General features: G+C 36.1%; 1 protein-coding gene across 5 annotated transcripts in view; it reads left to right on the top strand.

Annotated features, from left to right (window-relative positions):
* Positions 1–18,308, top strand: part of NCKAP1 (NCK associated protein 1) — a 110,952-nt gene that overhangs the window by 28,047 nt on the left and 64,597 nt on the right. For 2 of the 5 annotated variants that reach the window (XM_007965564.3, XM_007965562.3), the window contains 6 exons: positions 7,016–7,102; positions 7,300–7,356; positions 8,060–8,202; positions 8,286–8,376; positions 14,638–14,775; positions 15,588–15,636. In XM_007965564.3, the coding sequence (XP_007963755.1) occupies positions 7,016–7,102; positions 7,300–7,356; positions 8,060–8,202; positions 8,286–8,376; positions 14,638–14,775; positions 15,588–15,636 (565 nt within the window). Of the gene's footprint in view, positions 1–7,009; positions 7,103–7,299; positions 7,357–8,059; positions 8,203–8,285; positions 8,377–14,637; positions 14,776–15,587; positions 15,637–18,308 lie in introns of all 5 variants that reach the window. The other 3 variants (XM_007965561.3, XM_007965563.3, XM_038001877.2) reach the window with 2 other exon arrangements.

The following is an 18,308-nucleotide window of genomic DNA, read 5'->3' as shown; positions in this document are numbered from 1 at the left end:
GATACGAGATCTCAGGCTTCTTCATGTACAGCACTTTAGTTCAGTGTTCCAAAAGAGCAAAATCAGAAGCTGTAAGACCTTGCCCTAGACTTAGAAGTGACTCATTGTTGTTTCTACTGCTTTCTATTGGTCAAAGCAAGTCACAAGGCCAGCCAAGATGGGAAGGGTGGGAAAATAGACAACATTGCTTAATGGGAGAGGCAGTAGAGTTCTATTGCAAGGAGGCATGGACACAAATTTTAATTTTTTTTCTTTGCCTTTCAGTTCTTTAATAGAAAACTCTTTGTGCATTCCAGAATTAATTTAAACAGAAGACTAGCAATATGAATTTAGAGAAACATAACCTTAATTATAAAGTGAAAGGGTTGAATTAGATTTTTTAGAAGTTTAAGTCTCTGTAATTGATTATAATATAATTAAATACAAATGTTTTCTTTAGCTTGTCCCTACACTATTTTTATGTCATTGTATAGCAACTTGAATGTTGAAGTGTATTGAAGAAGTGTTTCAAGTTTTGAAATCTCGTAGACCTGGATTGGCATCTTACCATTTTGTGGTCTGTTTCTGTATCTGCAAAATGAGGATTAAAATGTGCTTTGATTGAGAAGATGAAAACCATCTGGAGATGGATGGTGCTGATGGTCGCACAGCAGTGCAAATGTGCTTAAAGCCACTGAATAGCACCCTTTGAAAAGGTTAAAATGGTAAATTTTATGTTATATGTATTTTACCACAATAAAAAAAGTAATGTACCTTGAAAAAGTATTAAGAGGATTCAGTTTGGTAATATATCTTAAACACTCAGTAATTCAGTAATGCATATTTTACTAGGCTAGTGTTAGGATAACCAACCTTCCTTCCTCCCTCCCCTTCCCTCTTCCCTCCCCTTCCCTCTTCCCTCCCCCTTCCCTTTCCCCCTCCGCTCCCCTCCCCTTTCCCCTCCCCTCCCCTCTCCTCCCCTTCAACCCACTCCACTCCCCTCCCATCCCCCCCTCCCCTCCCCTTTTTGCCCAGGCTGGAGTACAATGGCACAATCTTGGCTCACTGCAGCCTCCACCTCCCAGGTTCAAGTGATTCTCTTACCTCAGCCTCCAGAGTAGCTGGGAACACAGGTGGCTAACCTGCCATGCCCGGTTAATTTTTGTATTTTTAGTAGAGATGGGTTTCACCATGTTGTCCAGGCTGGTCTTGAACTCCTGACTTCAGGTGATCTGCCCACCTTGGCCTCCCAAAGTGCTGGGATTACAGGCATGAGCCTCTGCACCTGGCCTGGATATATTTTCCTAACATGTATTTACTACCGTTTCCTCAGAAAAATGCGTTTCTGAAATATTTACTGCCAGTAAAATCACTTTGTATATGAAAAAAGAAATGTACTACAAATAATTTTAAATAGGATCCTAAGGTTCTTTTAAAACATGACTATTCTTTGTGTTAATTAGAATTTTTTGGTAATCTTAAGAGATTTGCTTGTGTTTGATATGCATATGTCAGTCTTGTTAGTTGCCACTCATTTCTTTTATGCTTTCCTACTCTGAAAGGACATAATGTGAAGTATTTTACCCAATTTTGGGAATTTTATTCAAGGGATTAAATCAATTTAGAAACTCATTTGAGACATGAATTTATACCTACTATCAAGTTCATTTATGACTAGCAATGAAATTTTAAAATTGGTAGTATCTTCTCTCCCTCACTGAAGAGAAGAGAAGTGAGGTGAGGGAGTAAGCTATGCTAAGAAATGTTGAAGAGCACCCCAGACATGAGAAAGAACAAGTGCAAAGGCTCTGCGGTGGGAACACACTTGGTGAATGCAAACACAGCTGAAAGACCAATATGGCAACTATACTGAGTGACGGTGGAGGAGCATGAAAGAAGATGAGGTCTTAGATATAGGCAAGGGCTTTGATTTAGACTTTATTCTGAGGCACTGGTAAAGATTTTGTATTTTATTCTAATTGTGAGATGAAACTGTTGGAATTAAAAAATGAATTTTATATTGAAGTATTGTTAGACTTACAGAAAATTTGCAAAAACAGTATAGAGAATTCCCCTATATTCTTCACGTGCTGTTAACATCTTGCATAACATCAGTGGAATCAGTTTTTTTAGGGTAGTGTGGTGCTTTAAAATGTTCACTGTGGCTGGACATGGTGGCTCACGCCTGTAATCCCAGCACTTTGGGAGGCCAAGGAGGGCGGATCACCTGAGGTTGGGAGTTCGAGACCAGCCTGACCAACATGGAGAAACTCCGTCTCTACTAAAAATACAAAATTAGCTGGTGGTGCTGGCACATGCCTGTAATCCCAGCTACTCGGCCCGAGGCTGAGGCAGGAGAATTGCTTGAACCTGGTAAATGGAGGTTGCGGTGAGCCAAGATTGTGCCATTGAACTCCAGCCTGGGCAACAAGAGCCAAACTCCGTCTCAAAAAAAAAAAAAAGAAAAAAACCAAATACGTTCACTGGGCTGCTGCTATGTGGATTGAAGAGGCATGAGCAGAAGTACAGAGACCAGTTAGGATGCTACTGTAGGGGTCCACTTGAGAGTTGATGACTAGGGTGGTAGCTGGGACAGTTTAGGCAGAGATTTACCCAAATAGCATCTCAGTACACTCTTACTTTAAACAGCCTGGCCTTAGAATATCATACTAAGAGTTTGAACAAGGCATTCCTTGAAACCAAACTTCTGAATTTGTCTTGTTTTTTAAGAGGAACAAAATACTAGCAAAACTTAGATTAAGAAAAATAATTTATGAATAAGCAATTTCAATAACCCCAAGTAGAAGGTAATAATTGAAATGAGCGAATAAAAACTATACCCACGTTCCTTTGTATTCAGTGGTTTAGCTCTGTGGGCACTAATTCCTTATAGTAATTTGCCATTGCTTTTTCTCTGGAAGAATGAAATACTTGAGGATTTAGAATAAATAATAAATTTCCATCAATTTTCTAGATACTTATATTTGTGTGGAAAATGCTTCTTAATTGAACAAAGATCAATTACCAGGACTTTTCAATTTAGAGATAGGTTCCTTGCCCTAAGCATGCCTGATGTTTATCCAGTTTATTTTCAGTTTTTACATATTTTTCTTGAATATTTAGAATAATGACCCATAGCTAAAAAGTTTAAGGAAAACATTATACAAATACTTTGCTAAAATATTTGCATGTATCACATGAATATGCTTTTATAAGTATTAGTGTATTGAGGCCGGGTACAGTGGCTCATGCTTGTAATCCCAGCACTTTGGGAGGCCAAGACGGGAGGATCACCTAAGATTAGGAGTTTAAGACCAGCTTGGCCAACATAGTGAAACCCCATCTCTACTAAAATTACAAAGAAATTAGCTGGATATATGGTGTCTGCCTGTAGTCCCTGCTACTCGGGAGGGTGAGGCAGGAGAATTGCTTGAACTCAGGAGGCAGAGATTGCAGTGAGCCGACATCACACCACTACACTCCAGCCTGGGCAATAGAGCAAGACTCCATCCCCAAAATAAAGTATTAGTGTAGTGAATAGAATCAATTTTTTCTCACAATAGTACTTTTCTAATGTTCTGTTGTATTACTTCGAACAATGTGTTACCTATGTTCTAAGGCCATTTTCTGCTTTTTATTTTCTATAAAACAGTGAGATATTGAATTAAGAAAACTTTGTTCCAGATACTAGTAATTTTTGGTAGTATCTACTCTCCCTCACTTTAGGAACTAAAATGTAGCGGTTTTTTTTTTGTAGTTGAAGCAAGAGAGTTGTAGACACTTTTGTTCTTCATTGTTGTAGTTGACCTCTTTCACCCAGGCTTTATGGAATTTATTTTCATTGAAATGGGGAACGTGATTGCATAGAGATATTGAGAGGATTGTGTGAGAGACCTGTAAAATGTTTGGAACAATTGATGCCTGACACATAATGTATGCTCAGTAAATATCAGCTCTTATTAGAAATACTATGGCTAATATTGAGGAATATTAAAGTTTTATTATACTTATTTTGAAGAAGTGATCTGCAAACTTCCTTTGTTATTCACTTAATATTTAATGTACAGCTTCTGGCTGCGAGGCATTGCTACATATTCTTATGTACATTATCTTGGTTAATTGTCCACATCAGCTTCCATTTTGATGAGGAGGGTATTAGGCTGGAGATGTTGTCACTTAGCCATGGTTGCATAAGGTATGCTTTCTAGCATCACCTCCCAAAACATATCATCTGACACTGATAGTCTTTGAAGTTTGTCATTATAATCCCTTATCTGATAGATGTTTGCATTGGATACTTGGTCCAGAACTGTATGATATGGACTAGGGAAATTAAAACTTGAGTTTGGTACACTGTCTAATTGTGCTGGAGATAGCTATTATAGAAGATAGAAAGTGATAGCTGCTGTTAGACATTATACATGTTTAGAGGAGGGAGACGTTAGCATTTCAGGGAAGGAGTTCAATCAGGTATGATTTTCTGGAAATGGGATTAGCATTTAAACTAAGTGCTTTAGGAATAGTGGGGTTTGGACATGTTTAAATGGTGGGATTCTGACATTCCAGTAGAGGAAACAGTAAGAAAGCAGGAGATGTGTATAGAAGGTAGTGAATAGATTGTTTTGGCTACCATATGTAGTGTGTGAATATATGTAGGGGAAATGTAGATTGGAAAAGTAAGTTAGGGCCAGATTGTGGAGGGCCTTGAAAGCTTGACTGTTTTGAATTTAGGCATCTAGTAGTTGTTTGATAAATGTTTGTAGCTAAGTAGAGTCTAGTCATATATGACTTTGGGGGAAATAAAGTTGAATGAGAAATTTAGCCTGTGAGATTTTATTGAAAAGGGAAACGATGGGCATGTAGAATGGTAGAAAGAACACTTTCAGAGGTAAAGAGATGAGATTTCCAATCTTGGCTCTGTCATTAAGTAGTTGTAACTTTAAGAAGGTTGTTTTAAGGTCTGTAGTTCTTAGGTTCTTAATATGGAAAATGAGATTTGTATTTAAGATCATTTAAGGCTCATAGTAAGATGGTAACCGTATTATTTATTGTTCAGACTAGGACACAGAAGTTGGAAGGAAAGGGGACACAATTAATAAAATTACATTAGGGCAACTAAAATAAATTGGGATTATTAAGCCCAATATAAACCAAATTATACCCTTCATATCTTATTATTATGAATGTACTTTCACCTATTGTATTTTGAAACTCAAGTTTAAAGTACTGAAAAGCAGGAAAAAGGACTAAGACGTCAATTCTAAATGTTTAATGTTGTCGAATAAAGTAGTAAGTAATTCACTTGATGTTTTTGGAGTAGTAAGGATTAAAATGTGCACATACAAACATGAAATTGTTCTGAAACAGATTATGTTGTGCAAAATAGAGTCAGCTACTCTCACAGATGAAGCTAAAAATAGTCACTACAAGTATATGTCTTAATTTGTCTGGTATTTAGGAGTAGTAATGAAATACTTCGTTTGTGAGTATTTTCTTTTTATTTTGAGATGGAGTCTCATCTCTGTCACGCAGGCTGGAGTGCAGTGGCTCAGTCTGGGCTTACTGCAACCTCCTCCTCCCAGGTTCAAGCGATTCTGTCTCAGCCTCCTGAGTAGGTTGGATTACAGGCATGCGTCATCACGCCTAACTAATTTTTGTATTTTTAGTAGACAGGGTTTCATCATGTTGGTCAGGCTGGTCTTGAACTGCTGACCTCAGGTGATCCACCCATCTTGGCCTTCCAAAGTGCTGGGATTACAGGCTTGAGTGTGAATATTTTCTAGATAGAATTACTTCTTTAGATGTCTTCAGGGAGTGCAATATTTAGGGTGGTTTACCCTTATAATAGTAGGGTCTAGCAGACTGCTGTGCTTACTGTTTTAAATTGGCTTTTTGTAGTTTAAAAAAAAATTCCTCTGATGTTAGTTAGGCTCACTGCTGTAAAATTTCTGACTTATCACAGTGGTTCAGTACAATTATGTGTGGAGGCATCTTCCCCCTAATGTTCCTAAGTGTAATTCAGAACCATATGAAGGACTCAGCCTTGTATGGGCTTTGATAGCAAATCTGATATTTTGAGCCACTTATATTTTCCAGTTTTCTCATGTTCTGAATAAACTTCTTACACATTTAATGTGTGTTTACAACACCTGGGTATCTTGTTAAAAGGCAGATTCAGATTCAGTAGATCTGAGGTAAGCCTGAGATTCTGCTTTTCTAACATTCTCCTAAATGGTGTGGGAGTGGCAAACTGCACTCAAGAGTATCAAGGTTCTAGATCATTTATTGGAATGCTGAGAATCTTATAGGGCATTAAAAATAGCTAGATTCTTTTAGAAATTGTATCATTGATATAAGTTGATTTTAAAAGAAAAATTGGGACTTTTGTAAATTTAATTATACGGTTGATTAAAATACTATTTGTCTTTCACATTTCCCTCTTTCATGTCTTAACTCTAGTTTTGCTTCTTTCTCATTTCTTTTTTGTTGTTGTGGTTTTTGCTTTTGTTTAATATATTATTGTGTTTTGTGGATCTGGTCAGGGAACCGTTACCGTATTTTATGTTTGTATCTACATTTTATTTTGCATGCGTAACGTGGCTTTACCTGGATGTTCTTTTTGGTAAGTTCCAAATTTATATAGCATATTGTTTTTTTGTAGTGTAAGTTGTAAAGTTTTTCACCTTCTTTTCTCCCATTTCTAGTAATGTGATCATGCTCATGACTTGTTTTTAATTTTTTAAGAGTTCATTTGATACTTTTTTCCTAACACTTTCAGATTTTCCTCAATAGTAGTGCACTTTGGTACTAATATGCTTTGATTTGTTTTATAGCCTCACACTGTCAGTTGCTGATCACTATTAGCAGTTGCTGTCTCGAGTACTTTGGTTTTTTAAAAAGCCTTAATCATCTAGAAGTATTATTCTAAAAGCTTGTGCTTCCATATAGCAGTCATAAAAGAAGATAGTTTGTAGTAAAATTAAATATTTTTGTTCTCTACGAGCAATGCATTCTAATTTTGTTTTAACAGCAACAGCTTGCACAACTACAGAAAGAAAAATCAGAGATTCTGAAAAATCTGGCATTATATTACTTCACATTTGTAGATGTTATGGAATTTAAGGTATGTATTTTAACATATAATATTTAACATTTCAGAAGTAGATTTAAATGTTTATTAATTGTGTAAATTGCTGTGTCACTTGTAAATAATAAAATAGAAATCCTCCAGAACTGAAATTTAAAACATACCTTATTTGTGTTTTCTGAATTTAAGCAGATTTATACAGATAAAAGATTACAATAAGTATTTCTTTTCAGGACCATGTTTGTGAATTGCTGAATACTATTGACGTTTGCCAAGTCTTCTTTGATATTGTAAGTATCATTTTCAGAAAAATGTCCAATTATTCTGTTTCCAGAAGAGCTCAGGGGACCAATTGCTTTTCTTTAGCCGGATTATTTAACTAGCATTTAAAGTTTTAGCATTATTAATTTGGCTTGTTTTATAGCTTTTTGAAAAAGTAAAGTGTATATTCTCTTTGTTTTGATTATCACTGAGTTTAAGTCTTGTACGTATTGGGAAATACACATTAACTTTAGTATTTTATTTAATAGGCCCAATTTTCAAAAGTTAAGTGGATAATATTTTCTCTCTAAAAGGCATACTTGGACTCTTTCTTAGTATGATAATTTTTAGATACAAGAAGTCAAAGTGAAAATTGTCTCCATTTACTTAATGGTGAACTTTAAAAAGAATAATTTTTTTTCCTCTTTAGTGAGATTGGCACCAGTGTTCCTTATTTTCTGGCTTTTATCCTTTTGAACTGTTGCCAGTTTGAATATAGTGATCACAAGCTCTTTTTCTTTCATCCATGAAATTGTGTCAAACACAAAACTGTTATCTGTAACTGCCAAGTTTTAGACATGCTTTTAGTGAAAGGAATTAGATAGCATTTTAGAATGGGGATAAAATAAATACAGAAAATTATTAGCTCTCAATAGCTTCTGTGAAGATTTTGTGTGTGTTTTAAATTTTAAGAAATAGGAAGTAGTTGAACTTGATTTTTTTTTCTCCTAGACTGTAAACTTTGATTTAACGAAGAACTACTTAGATTTAATTATAACCTATACAACACTAATGATACTGCTGTCTCGAATTGAAGAAAGGAAGGCAATCATTGGATTATACAACTATGCCCATGAAATGACTCATGGAGCAAGGTAGATTTGCATTATAAAAGTCTTTCTAAAATGCTCAATGTGATAGTTTACAACTCATTGAAATTTGATATATCTGTTTTAAGTGACAGAGAATACCCACGCCTTGGCCAGATGATTGTGGATTATGAAAACCCTTTAAAGAAGATGATGGAAGAATTTGTACCCCATAGCAAGGTAAGAGAGTTGTTAGGCATATGAGAGAATAGGCATATAACATAGCGTGAGGATAGATAGTTGGATAAAGGGATAATCTTCTTTTTGAAAAATACTATAATGGGATATAAGTAATAGTTATGTGTGCTTTTATCTAATTATGGACAGGGAACTAATTAATGAGATTCAGAATAGTGTATAGAGACTCAAGAATATATTGATTGATTTCAGTATAGTTTTTTAGATTTTAATACAGCACTAAACAATAGAATTTACCATGTGGTATTTGAGAGGGTCTGTTCTCACACTAATAGGTTTTGGTAGCAATTCTGCAAATTATAGTATAATATTTGTCAAGTTACTTAACCTCACGATACCTCAGTTTTCTTATCAGTAAAAATGGAATAATAATAGCACTTAATTTCATATGGTTCTTAGAAGAATTAAATGAACTGCTTCATTAAAAAGTACAGAGTATTTGATAAATTTTAACTTTATTATTATAGTCTCTTAATGAAAAAAATGACAGGGGTTTTATGAAAATAATTTGAAATGACTATCTTTTAAGAGATATTAAAAATAATGAAATAATTTTGGTTGTAAGTAGTCTTGTCATTATGGATTCTCTGCAGAAGGGCTGATTCACAGAATGGTAGTTTCTAAACACTTCAAGGAAATTTATAGGTATCTCATCCAATCTCATTATTTATAGCTAAGGATTAAGGGCTGGAGCAGTATCATGACAAGGTAAGTCGTTTGGTAATAATGGTTGCAAAACCAGAACTGAAGCCCAGGATACTATAATGTTGGTCTACATTGTTCTCTTTGAATCATGAAAGTTAATACCTTGTGTAAGTCTGTGCTTTTTTCTTTATTTGAGACAGATCTCGCTCTGTCGCCCCAGCCAGAATGCAGTGGTGCAATCTCAGCTCACTGCAGCTTCCGCCTCCTGGGCTCAAGTGATTCTCCTGCCTCTGCCTCGGGAGTAGCTGGGATTACAGGCCTGCACTACCACGCCTGGCTAATTTTTTGTAATTTTAGTAGTGACAGGGTTTAACCATATTTCCCAGGCTGGTCTCGAACTCCTGAGCTCAGGCAGTCCACCCACCTCAGCCTCCCGAAGTGCTAGGATTATAGGCATGAGCCACTGCACCTGGCCACTGTGCTTTTTTCTTGACATACAGTTAACACCAATAATTTTCTTTGAATTTTTTTACTCCCATGAAAATTCTGAAGAATTTTTTCCAGATTTGCGTAGCTACATTATACACAAATTTATATAGGTTTTCTGTCTGGGAATTGGTTGAATTATTAGTTTGCAAGAAGCTAGTAGATGGCATCAGTTTTGAAATTTAAAAAAATCAACATTTTAGATGGAAGTATCAGAATTCCTCAAAATGCTGCACATATCATGGTCATCTCCTTTCTCTAATATCAGTAGTGGTTTTTCCCCACCCGGAACTGTCTTTTCTGTTCCTCTCCTCTTTTCTCTCTGGATCCATTTAGGATTTTTCCCTAATCATGTATGGTCTTGTTTTTATTTAACTATTTTAGATTTGGTTCTTTCTCCACTTAAGTGTTGAAAATTTCCTTGACAGCCTGTTGAAAATTCCAAGCTAGACTCTTGGCTATCTTTTTAAGTTCTATATAGTCGTTAGCACATTAACATATTCAGTAGATAGTAGGTTATTGATAATTACATAGGATAATTCATTTGAATTAGACCAGTTATTTTCCAATATTGATTTTTTTCTAATATTCCATGATACCTTAGAATTTTGATAAAACACTATTGTTTATTTGCCAGGGTTTGTTTTTCTGTTTCTTGTTTAGATTCATGGGGTACATGTGCAGGTTTGTTAAATGAGTATGTGGTGTGATGCTGGGTTTGGACTTCTAATGATCCCATTGCCAAAGTAGTGAACATGGTACCCAGTAGGTAGCTTTTCAGTTCTTGTCCCCCTCCTTCCCACTTTTGGAGTCCCCAGTGTCTGTTGTTGCTTTGTGTCCATGTGTACCCAATGTTTAGCTTCCCCTTATAAGTGAGTACAGTAAGTATTTGGTTTTCTGTTTCTGCATTAGGTGTCTTACGATAATGGCCTCCAGTTCCATCCACGTTGCTGCAGAAAGACATGATTTTGTTCCTTTTTATGGGTGCATAGTGTTCCATGGTGCATATGTACCACACTCTTTTTATCCCGTCCACTGTTGATGGGCACCTGGGTTGATTCCATGTCTTTGCTGTTGGGAATAGAGCTGCAGTGAACATACGAGTACAAGTGTGTTTTTGGTAAAACAGTTTATTTTCCTTTGAGCATCTACCCAGTAATGAAATTGCTGGGTTGCATGGTAATTCTATTTTTGGTTCTTTCAGAAGTCAAACTGCTTTCCATAGGGTTTGAGTTAATTTGCATTCCCACCAACAGTGTATAAGCATTTCCTTTTCTCCAGTAGCCTTGCCAACATCTGTTATTTTTTTGACTTTTTAATAATTGCCATTCTGACTGGTGTAAGATGGTATCCCATTTTACCAGTGGTTTTGATTTGCATCTCTCTGATGATTAGTGATGCTGAGCATTTTTTCATATGGTTGTTGGCTGATTATATGTGTTCTTTTGAGAGGTGTTTATTCACGTTCTTTGCCCACATATTATTGGGGTGGTTTGATTTTTTTCTTGTTGGTTTAAGTTCCTTATAGATTCTGGATATTAGTCCTATGTTGGGTACATAGTTGCAATTATTTTCTCCCATTCTGTAAGTTGTCTCTTTACTTTGCCTTTGCTATTCAGGCTGGTTTTTGGTTCCATATATGTTTTAGAATAGATTTTTCTAATTCTGTGAAAAATGACAGTACTTTGATTGGAATAGTGTTGAATCTTTAAATTGCTTTGGACATTATGGTCGTTTTAATGATATTGATTCCTCCAGCCTGTAAGCATAGAATGCTTTTCCATTTCTTTGTGTTATCTGTGATTTCTTTCAGCACCGTTTTCTAGTTCTTCTCTTAGAGAGGTTTCACCTCCTTGGTTAGGTGTATTCCTAGTTATTTTATCTTTTTGTGGCTATCGTAAGTGGGATCGTTTGGGTGTTTGCTTGCTTGCCTGCCTTCCTTCCTTCTTTCATTCCTTCCTTTTGTTTCTTTTCTTTCTTTCTCTCTCTTTCTTTTCTTTTTTTCCTTTCTTTCCTTCTTTCCTTCCTTCCTTTCCTTTCCTTTCTTCCTCTCCTCTCCCCTCCCCTCCCCTCCTTTCCCCTCCCCTCTCCTCTCTCTCTCCCTCCCTTCCTTCCTTCGTTCCTTCTTTCCTTCCTTCTTTGTTGATGGAGTCTCACTCTGTCACCCAGGCTGGAGTACAGTGGTGCCATCTTGGTTCACTGCAATCCCCACCTCCCAGGTTCAAGCAATTCTCCTGCCTTTGCCTCCTCAGTAGCTGGGATTACAGATGCCTGCCACCATGCCCAGCTAATTTTTGTGTTTTTAGTAGAGATGGGGTTTCACTATGTTGGCCAGGCTTGTCTCAAACTCCAGACCTCAGGTGATCTGTCTGCCTTGGCCTCCCAAAGTGCTGGGATTATAGGCATGAGCCACCGTGCCCGGCCAGGATTTTGTTCTTGAGTCCTCAGCTTGAATGTTATTGGTTTGTAGAAATGCTGCTAATTTTTGTATGTTGATTTTTGTATCCTGAGACTTTGCTGAAATCATTTAGTTTTCTAGGTATAGAATTATATTGTCAATGAACAGAGATAATTTGACTTCCTTTTTTTCTATTTGGATGCCTTTTATTTCTTTCTCTTGCTTGACTGCTCTGGTTAGGACTTTTCAGTACTGTGTTGAATAGAAGTGGTAGGAGTACAGACACCCTTGTCTTGTTCCAGTTCTTAGGGGAATGCTTCTAGCTTTTACCCATTCAGTATATTGGCTATGGGTTTGTCATAGATGGCACTGATTATTTTGAGGTATGTTCCTTTGATGCCTAGTTAGTTGAAAGTTTTATCATGAAGGGATATTGGATTTTATCGAATGCTTTTTCTGCATGTAATGAGATGATCATATGGTGTTTTATAAAATTTTGTTTATGTAGTTAATCACATTTATTGATTTATTTGTTGAACCAACCTTGCATCCCAGGAATAAAGCCCACTGGATCATGGTGGATTAACTTTTTGATGTCCTGCTGGATTTGGTTTGCAAGTATTTTGTTGACGATTTTTGTGTCTATGTTCATCAGGAATATTGGTCTGTAGTTTTCTTTTTTTGTTGTTGTATTTTTACTAGATTTTAGTACCAGGATGATACTGCACTCATAGAATGATAAGGAGGAGCCCCTCCCCCTCAACTTTTTGAAATAATTTCAGTAGGATTGTATGTCTGGTAGAGTTTAGCTGTGAATCTGTGTGGCCCATGGCTTTTTCTGGTTGGTGGGTATTTTATTACTGATTCAATTTAATTACTCATTATTGGTCTGTTCAGAATTTCTGTTTATTCCTGGTGTCATAAAGCAAATCTCAATAAATTAAAATCATGCAAAGCATCTTCTCAGACCATACTGGAGTAAAAATAGAGGTCAATACCAAGAGGAATTCTCAAATCCACACAAATACTTGGAAACTAAACAATTTTATCCTGAATGACTTGGGTAAATAATGAAATTAAGTCAGAAATAAAAAAATTCCTTGAAACAAATGAAAATAGCGACACAACATACTGAAACCTCTGGAATGTGGCAAAAGCAGTGTTAAGAGGAAAGTATATGGTACTAAAAAGATGATAAAAATAGCTCAAATTAATAACCTAACCTTGCACTTTAAAGGAACTAGAAAAAGAAGAATGAACTAAACCTAAAGCCTGCAGTGAAAATAACCAAAATAACAGCAAAGCTAAATGAAATTGAGACCCCAAAGACCATACAAAGGATCAACGAAAACAAAAAGTTAGTTCTTTGAAAGGATTGTCAACAAGGTTGACAGACTCCTAGCTAGATTAACAAGGAAAAAAGAGAAGATGCAAATAAGCAGAATCAAATGAGAAAGGTAATATCACAACCAATCCCACAGAAATACTAAAGATTATCAGAGACTACTAGGAACATCTCTGTACACACAAACTAGAAAATCTAGAGGAAGCGGTAAATTCCCATAACATACAACCTCCCAAATTTCCCAGGATTTAAAAAATTAACATAATTTTTAAAACATTCTTAGTTGGCTACGTCAGAATCACTTTGTGTAGCTTAATAAAATGATAGATTCTGGGGTTCTGTTTCCAGAGGTTCAGGTTCACTAAATTCCAGTTGGAGCCCTGTATTCTGTTTTCAGAACAAACTTCTGGCACTCTGTGTGCAGTCAGATTAAAGAATCATTCTTAAGGCCAGGCGCGGTGGCTCACACCTGTAATCCCAACACTTTGAAAGGCCGAGGTGGGCGGATCATGAGGTCAGGTGATTGAGACCATCCTGGCTAACACGGTGAAACCCCATCTCTATTAAAAATACAAAAATTAGCCGGGCGTGGTGGCGGGCACCTGTAGTTCCAGCTACTCTGGAGGCTGAGGCATGAACCTGGGAGGTGGTTCCCGGGAGAATGGCATGAACCTGGGAGGCGGAGCTTGCAGTGAGCAGCGATCACGCCACTGCACTGCAGCTTGGGCGAAAGAGCGAGACTCCATCTCAAAAAAAAAAAAAGAATCTTTACAGAATTTTTAGGAAGCAGGGATTAATAGCAAAAGACATTTATGAAAGCAAGAAAGAAACATTTGAGATGAAACATTAAATATCTTGATAATAAAGCTGTAATCAACAAACCAGTTGATAAAGAGAAGTAATTTATTAAGATGAGATACAGTGTATTATTTTTATAAGACATTCTTTAGAGAAATATAAAGGATGTTGAGTTTTATTAACACTTAGTCATACAACCCCAAAGTCTTTTTCTTTTAAAGCTATCAGAATGGAAACTTGTATTGACAGAAAGATGACAGTAGGCTCTCTGTTCCTTTTGGAATAAAGTTCCCAAGATTGCCACATATTTTGACCTTTAAGAAAATAACATGAGTTTCTGACCTAAGCTTTTGCTCAAAAATGCAGAATCTGTGTAGTTTTTATAACATTAGCAAAAAAAATTCTAGAGGAGAGGAGCCGCAACCCAACTCAGATATTTTAAGGAGCATGGCTGTAATTAGGCTGTGTTGTTTTATAATGGTATAGTTAGAAACCCACAGCAATTATAGCTGGAATGTAAACAGAAAAGGAAAACAAAATTCTTCAGCTTTCTTTTTCGTATTTTAATTAGTCTCTTTCAGATGCACTAATTTCTCTTCAAATGGTATATCCTCGAAGGAATCTTTCAGCTGACCAGTGGAGAAATGCCCAGTTATTAAGCCTCATAAGTGCACCTAGTACAATGCTTAATCCAGCGCAGTCCGACACTGTATGGTTCTATTTTTCTCTTTTGAATGAAAATAAAATGACTTTTGAAAAATAATAGTTCAGCAATGCTGTTGCAGTTTGTTTCTAATTAGCATTAGCTTATTAGTTGAAGTTCATTATAAAATGTTCATTACTTAAGTCATATTGTTCAGATTTTTTAGCTTTAGAGTCTTAATGAAAACTGGTGATAAATTAATATGGTAAATAGTATGAGTACTTTTTTCTTTAAAGTTAAAAAGTTTGTTTTGCTTTATCATGATAGAAAAATTTGAAGTATAAAGAAAAAACAAAAATCACTCCGCATCTCACCAAGTAGAACCAAGTAGACAAAATCATTGTTATGTTCCTTTGTATTCTTTTCAGTCTATTCTCTGTATTTATGAACATAGGTGTTCCACATATGGAGAATACACACGCATAGCTACTGATTTTGGTGAGACAGTGAGCATTCAGACACATAAATGTCTTTTATCTTGACTAAAATTTTATCTTTTGGAATATTGTAAACTTTGAAATAGGCTTGAGAAATTGATAAGTTGTCATTTACCAGATTAAAGATAATTAGCAACAATATTTTTTAAAGAGAGGTTTAAGGGTGTGCAGATGTGAAAGGGGCACACCTCTCATTGTTATTTATTGACTGCAAGTTTCAGTATAGGTAATAAAACTTTTATCCGGCTCTTCAAATTTGTTGTGGTAGTGTTTGGGCGAAGAGTTGGGTAGTAAGTTATCAGGAGAAGGGGAGGAGAGTGACTCAATATAGAATATTTTTTAGAATTTCTTTTAACTGCAAATGTATATGTTCTCTTTAAGATGCCTTGTGAATACCTCTCTTTGGATGCAATGGAAAAGTGGATTATCTGTAAGTAAAATGGGTTAGTGTTATGATTATTCCCCAGGTTTTATGTTTCAGAGAAAAATAGCAGGTGACATGATTACTGCCTCTGTGCTTAGCATTGTGCTAACCCATCTATGTCCACTACCTCTTTCAGTCCTCATATTAATCCTATCAGAGTAGATAGTCTGTGTGTGTGTGTGTGTGTTTTTTTTTTTTTTTTTTGAGATGAAGTCTTGCTTTGTCACCCAGGCTGGAGTGCAGTGGCACAGTTTCAGCTCGCTGCAACCTCCGCCTCCCGGATTCAAGCAGTTGTCGTGTCTCAACCTCCTGAGTAGCTGGGACAACAGGCACACGCCACCACACCCGGCTAATTTTTGTATTTTTAGTAGAGGCGGGGGGTTTCACCATATTGGTCAGGCTGGCCTCGAACTCCTGACCTCAGGTGATCTGCCCGCCTTGGCCTCCCACAGTGCTGGTATTATAGGTGTGAACCACTGCGCCTGGCCAGGTAATCTGTTTTAAAGTTGAGGAATCTAAAGCTTAGACCACACAGCTAATGAGTGACAAAGACAAGATTAAGAACCCAGCCTAACTCCAAGGCTCATGGGCTACGTTATATTGCTTTTCAACATAACCTTCAAAACTAAATTTTGGTTTTGCTTTTAATTATTATTTAAATGTCACATCTGTTCACTTAAAGTTTTTGGTTTTAATTTACTGCAGTTTATTTAATAAATTACTCGTATGTTTGGCAGTTTTTTAGATGCATAGGAGATAAAAGTACTAGTTTCTGCTTCTGAGAAGCTTACAAACTATGAGAGAAATAGACACAAGTTTTTTTGTTTGCTTTTTTGTTTTCTGTCATTTTATTTTGAGCATCAAGAAAGTTGAAATAATTATAGAGTGAACACCCATAAATCTACCACCAAGTTTCTATGACTTCTAATAGCTTGTTGTATTTGCTTTTAAGCTGTTTGTTTGTTTGTTTATCAGCTTCAAAAGATATTTTATTTAAACTTTTAGGTTCATGGGTACATGTGCAGGTTTGTTATATAGGTAAATTGCGTGTCATGGGGGTTTGGTGTACAGATTATTTTGTCACCCGGGTAATAAGCATATTGCCTGATAGGTAATTTTTTTTTATCCCAACCTTCAAGTAGGCCCTGGTGTCTTACATTGTTCCTTTCTTTGTGCCCATGTATACTCAGTGTTTAGCTCCCACTTATAAGTAAGAACATGTAGTATTTGGTTTTCTATTCCTGCCTTAGTTTCCTAAGGATAATAATCTCCATCCATGTTACTGAAAAGGATACGATTTCATTGTTTTTTATGGCTGTGTACTATTCCATGGAGATACACAGGTTTAATACAGAATGAGAGTTTCTGTAATATAGATAAATTCCTCCTACTCACCCCTAGGCTCACTGCCACAGGGGAATAATTTTGAAGTGTTTGTGTTTTTTCGTTTTTATTTTTGATTTATTAACCTGTAGAGAGTAGAGTTGGCCCTTTATATCCTGGAGTTTTGCATCCAGAGATTCAGTCAACAACCGATTAAAATACAGGAAAAAAATTCACAAAGGTCCAAAAAGCAAAACTTACTGCATAATGAGTACTACATTGAGTTCACGCAAATGAAGTGATATGTAGCTATTGTATTAGGTATTACAAGTAATGTGGAGGTGATTTAAAGTATGCGGGAGAAAGGGTATAGGTTATATGTAAATACTACACCATTTTATATAAGGAACTTTAACATCCACAGATTTTGGTATCTGTCGATGGTCCTGGAACCAATCCCCTACACTGAGAGATGACTGTATTTGTTGACTTTTTATTACAGTGTTTCTCAAACTATGGTGAAGGACCAGTTTTCCTCCTTTAATGTTTTTTGGATTGATCCTTTAATAAAATAAAGAAAATGAATTACTAGAATTCCCAGAAAAATGAAGTAATAAGGACATAAAATACAAGCCCATAGTTTTTATTACTAGATTCAGTCTAACAGATTATTAGGTTTTTACTCCAAAGTCACTGTGAAATTTTTATGAAAATTTCTAAATACCCTGTTCCAATACTTAGTGTCATTATGGACTGATACTTTGAGTTGTTTTTAGTATGAAAGAGGAGGAATTTAACAATAGTATCTGGCCTTAGCTATTTTTATTAATTGTGTTATTTTTTACATTGACCAGGTTTGTGATATTTATATTTTCTTCTATAAAGATAAATGAGATTTTCATGCTTTGTCTCATAGTTTATTTAGAAAAACAGCTTTCAGAGTTTTGATCTTGCTCAGTTGTGTGATAATTGTTGTTTCGTGCTTATAGATGTGCAGCTGAATAATTGAGTTAATTAGTAGAGTTAGATGTCGTAAGTGAGCTCTGGAGTTACATAGGATTGCTCCCCCCAATCTTTATTTTAAATGGGAATGCTGATGGCGTGAGTTTGTGTAATGAGCCGGTAAGTTGATCAGGAAGCAGGCTACCCTAGTGGGGTATATATGGGCATGGAGAAGTCAGATTTGAGATAACCACAGTTGCCAAAATAAGGAATGAGTTTTGCTGCTTTCGTGTTTTTGAACCCTGAGTAGAGCTAATATAGAGGTTAGGAGTTGTCTCAAATTCTGCACTTCTCTTTTTGGAACTACTACCCAGACTAGGATTTTTCTTCAATAGGTAGTCTACTCTCTTTGG

This window comes from Chlorocebus sabaeus, chromosome 10 (genome assembly GCF_047675955.1).
Source record: "Chlorocebus sabaeus isolate Y175 chromosome 10, mChlSab1.0.hap1, whole genome shotgun sequence".
NCBI classification, from domain to species: domain Eukaryota; kingdom Metazoa; phylum Chordata; class Mammalia; order Primates; family Cercopithecidae; genus Chlorocebus; species Chlorocebus sabaeus.
This window is presented reverse-complemented; position numbering and strand designations above follow the sequence as displayed.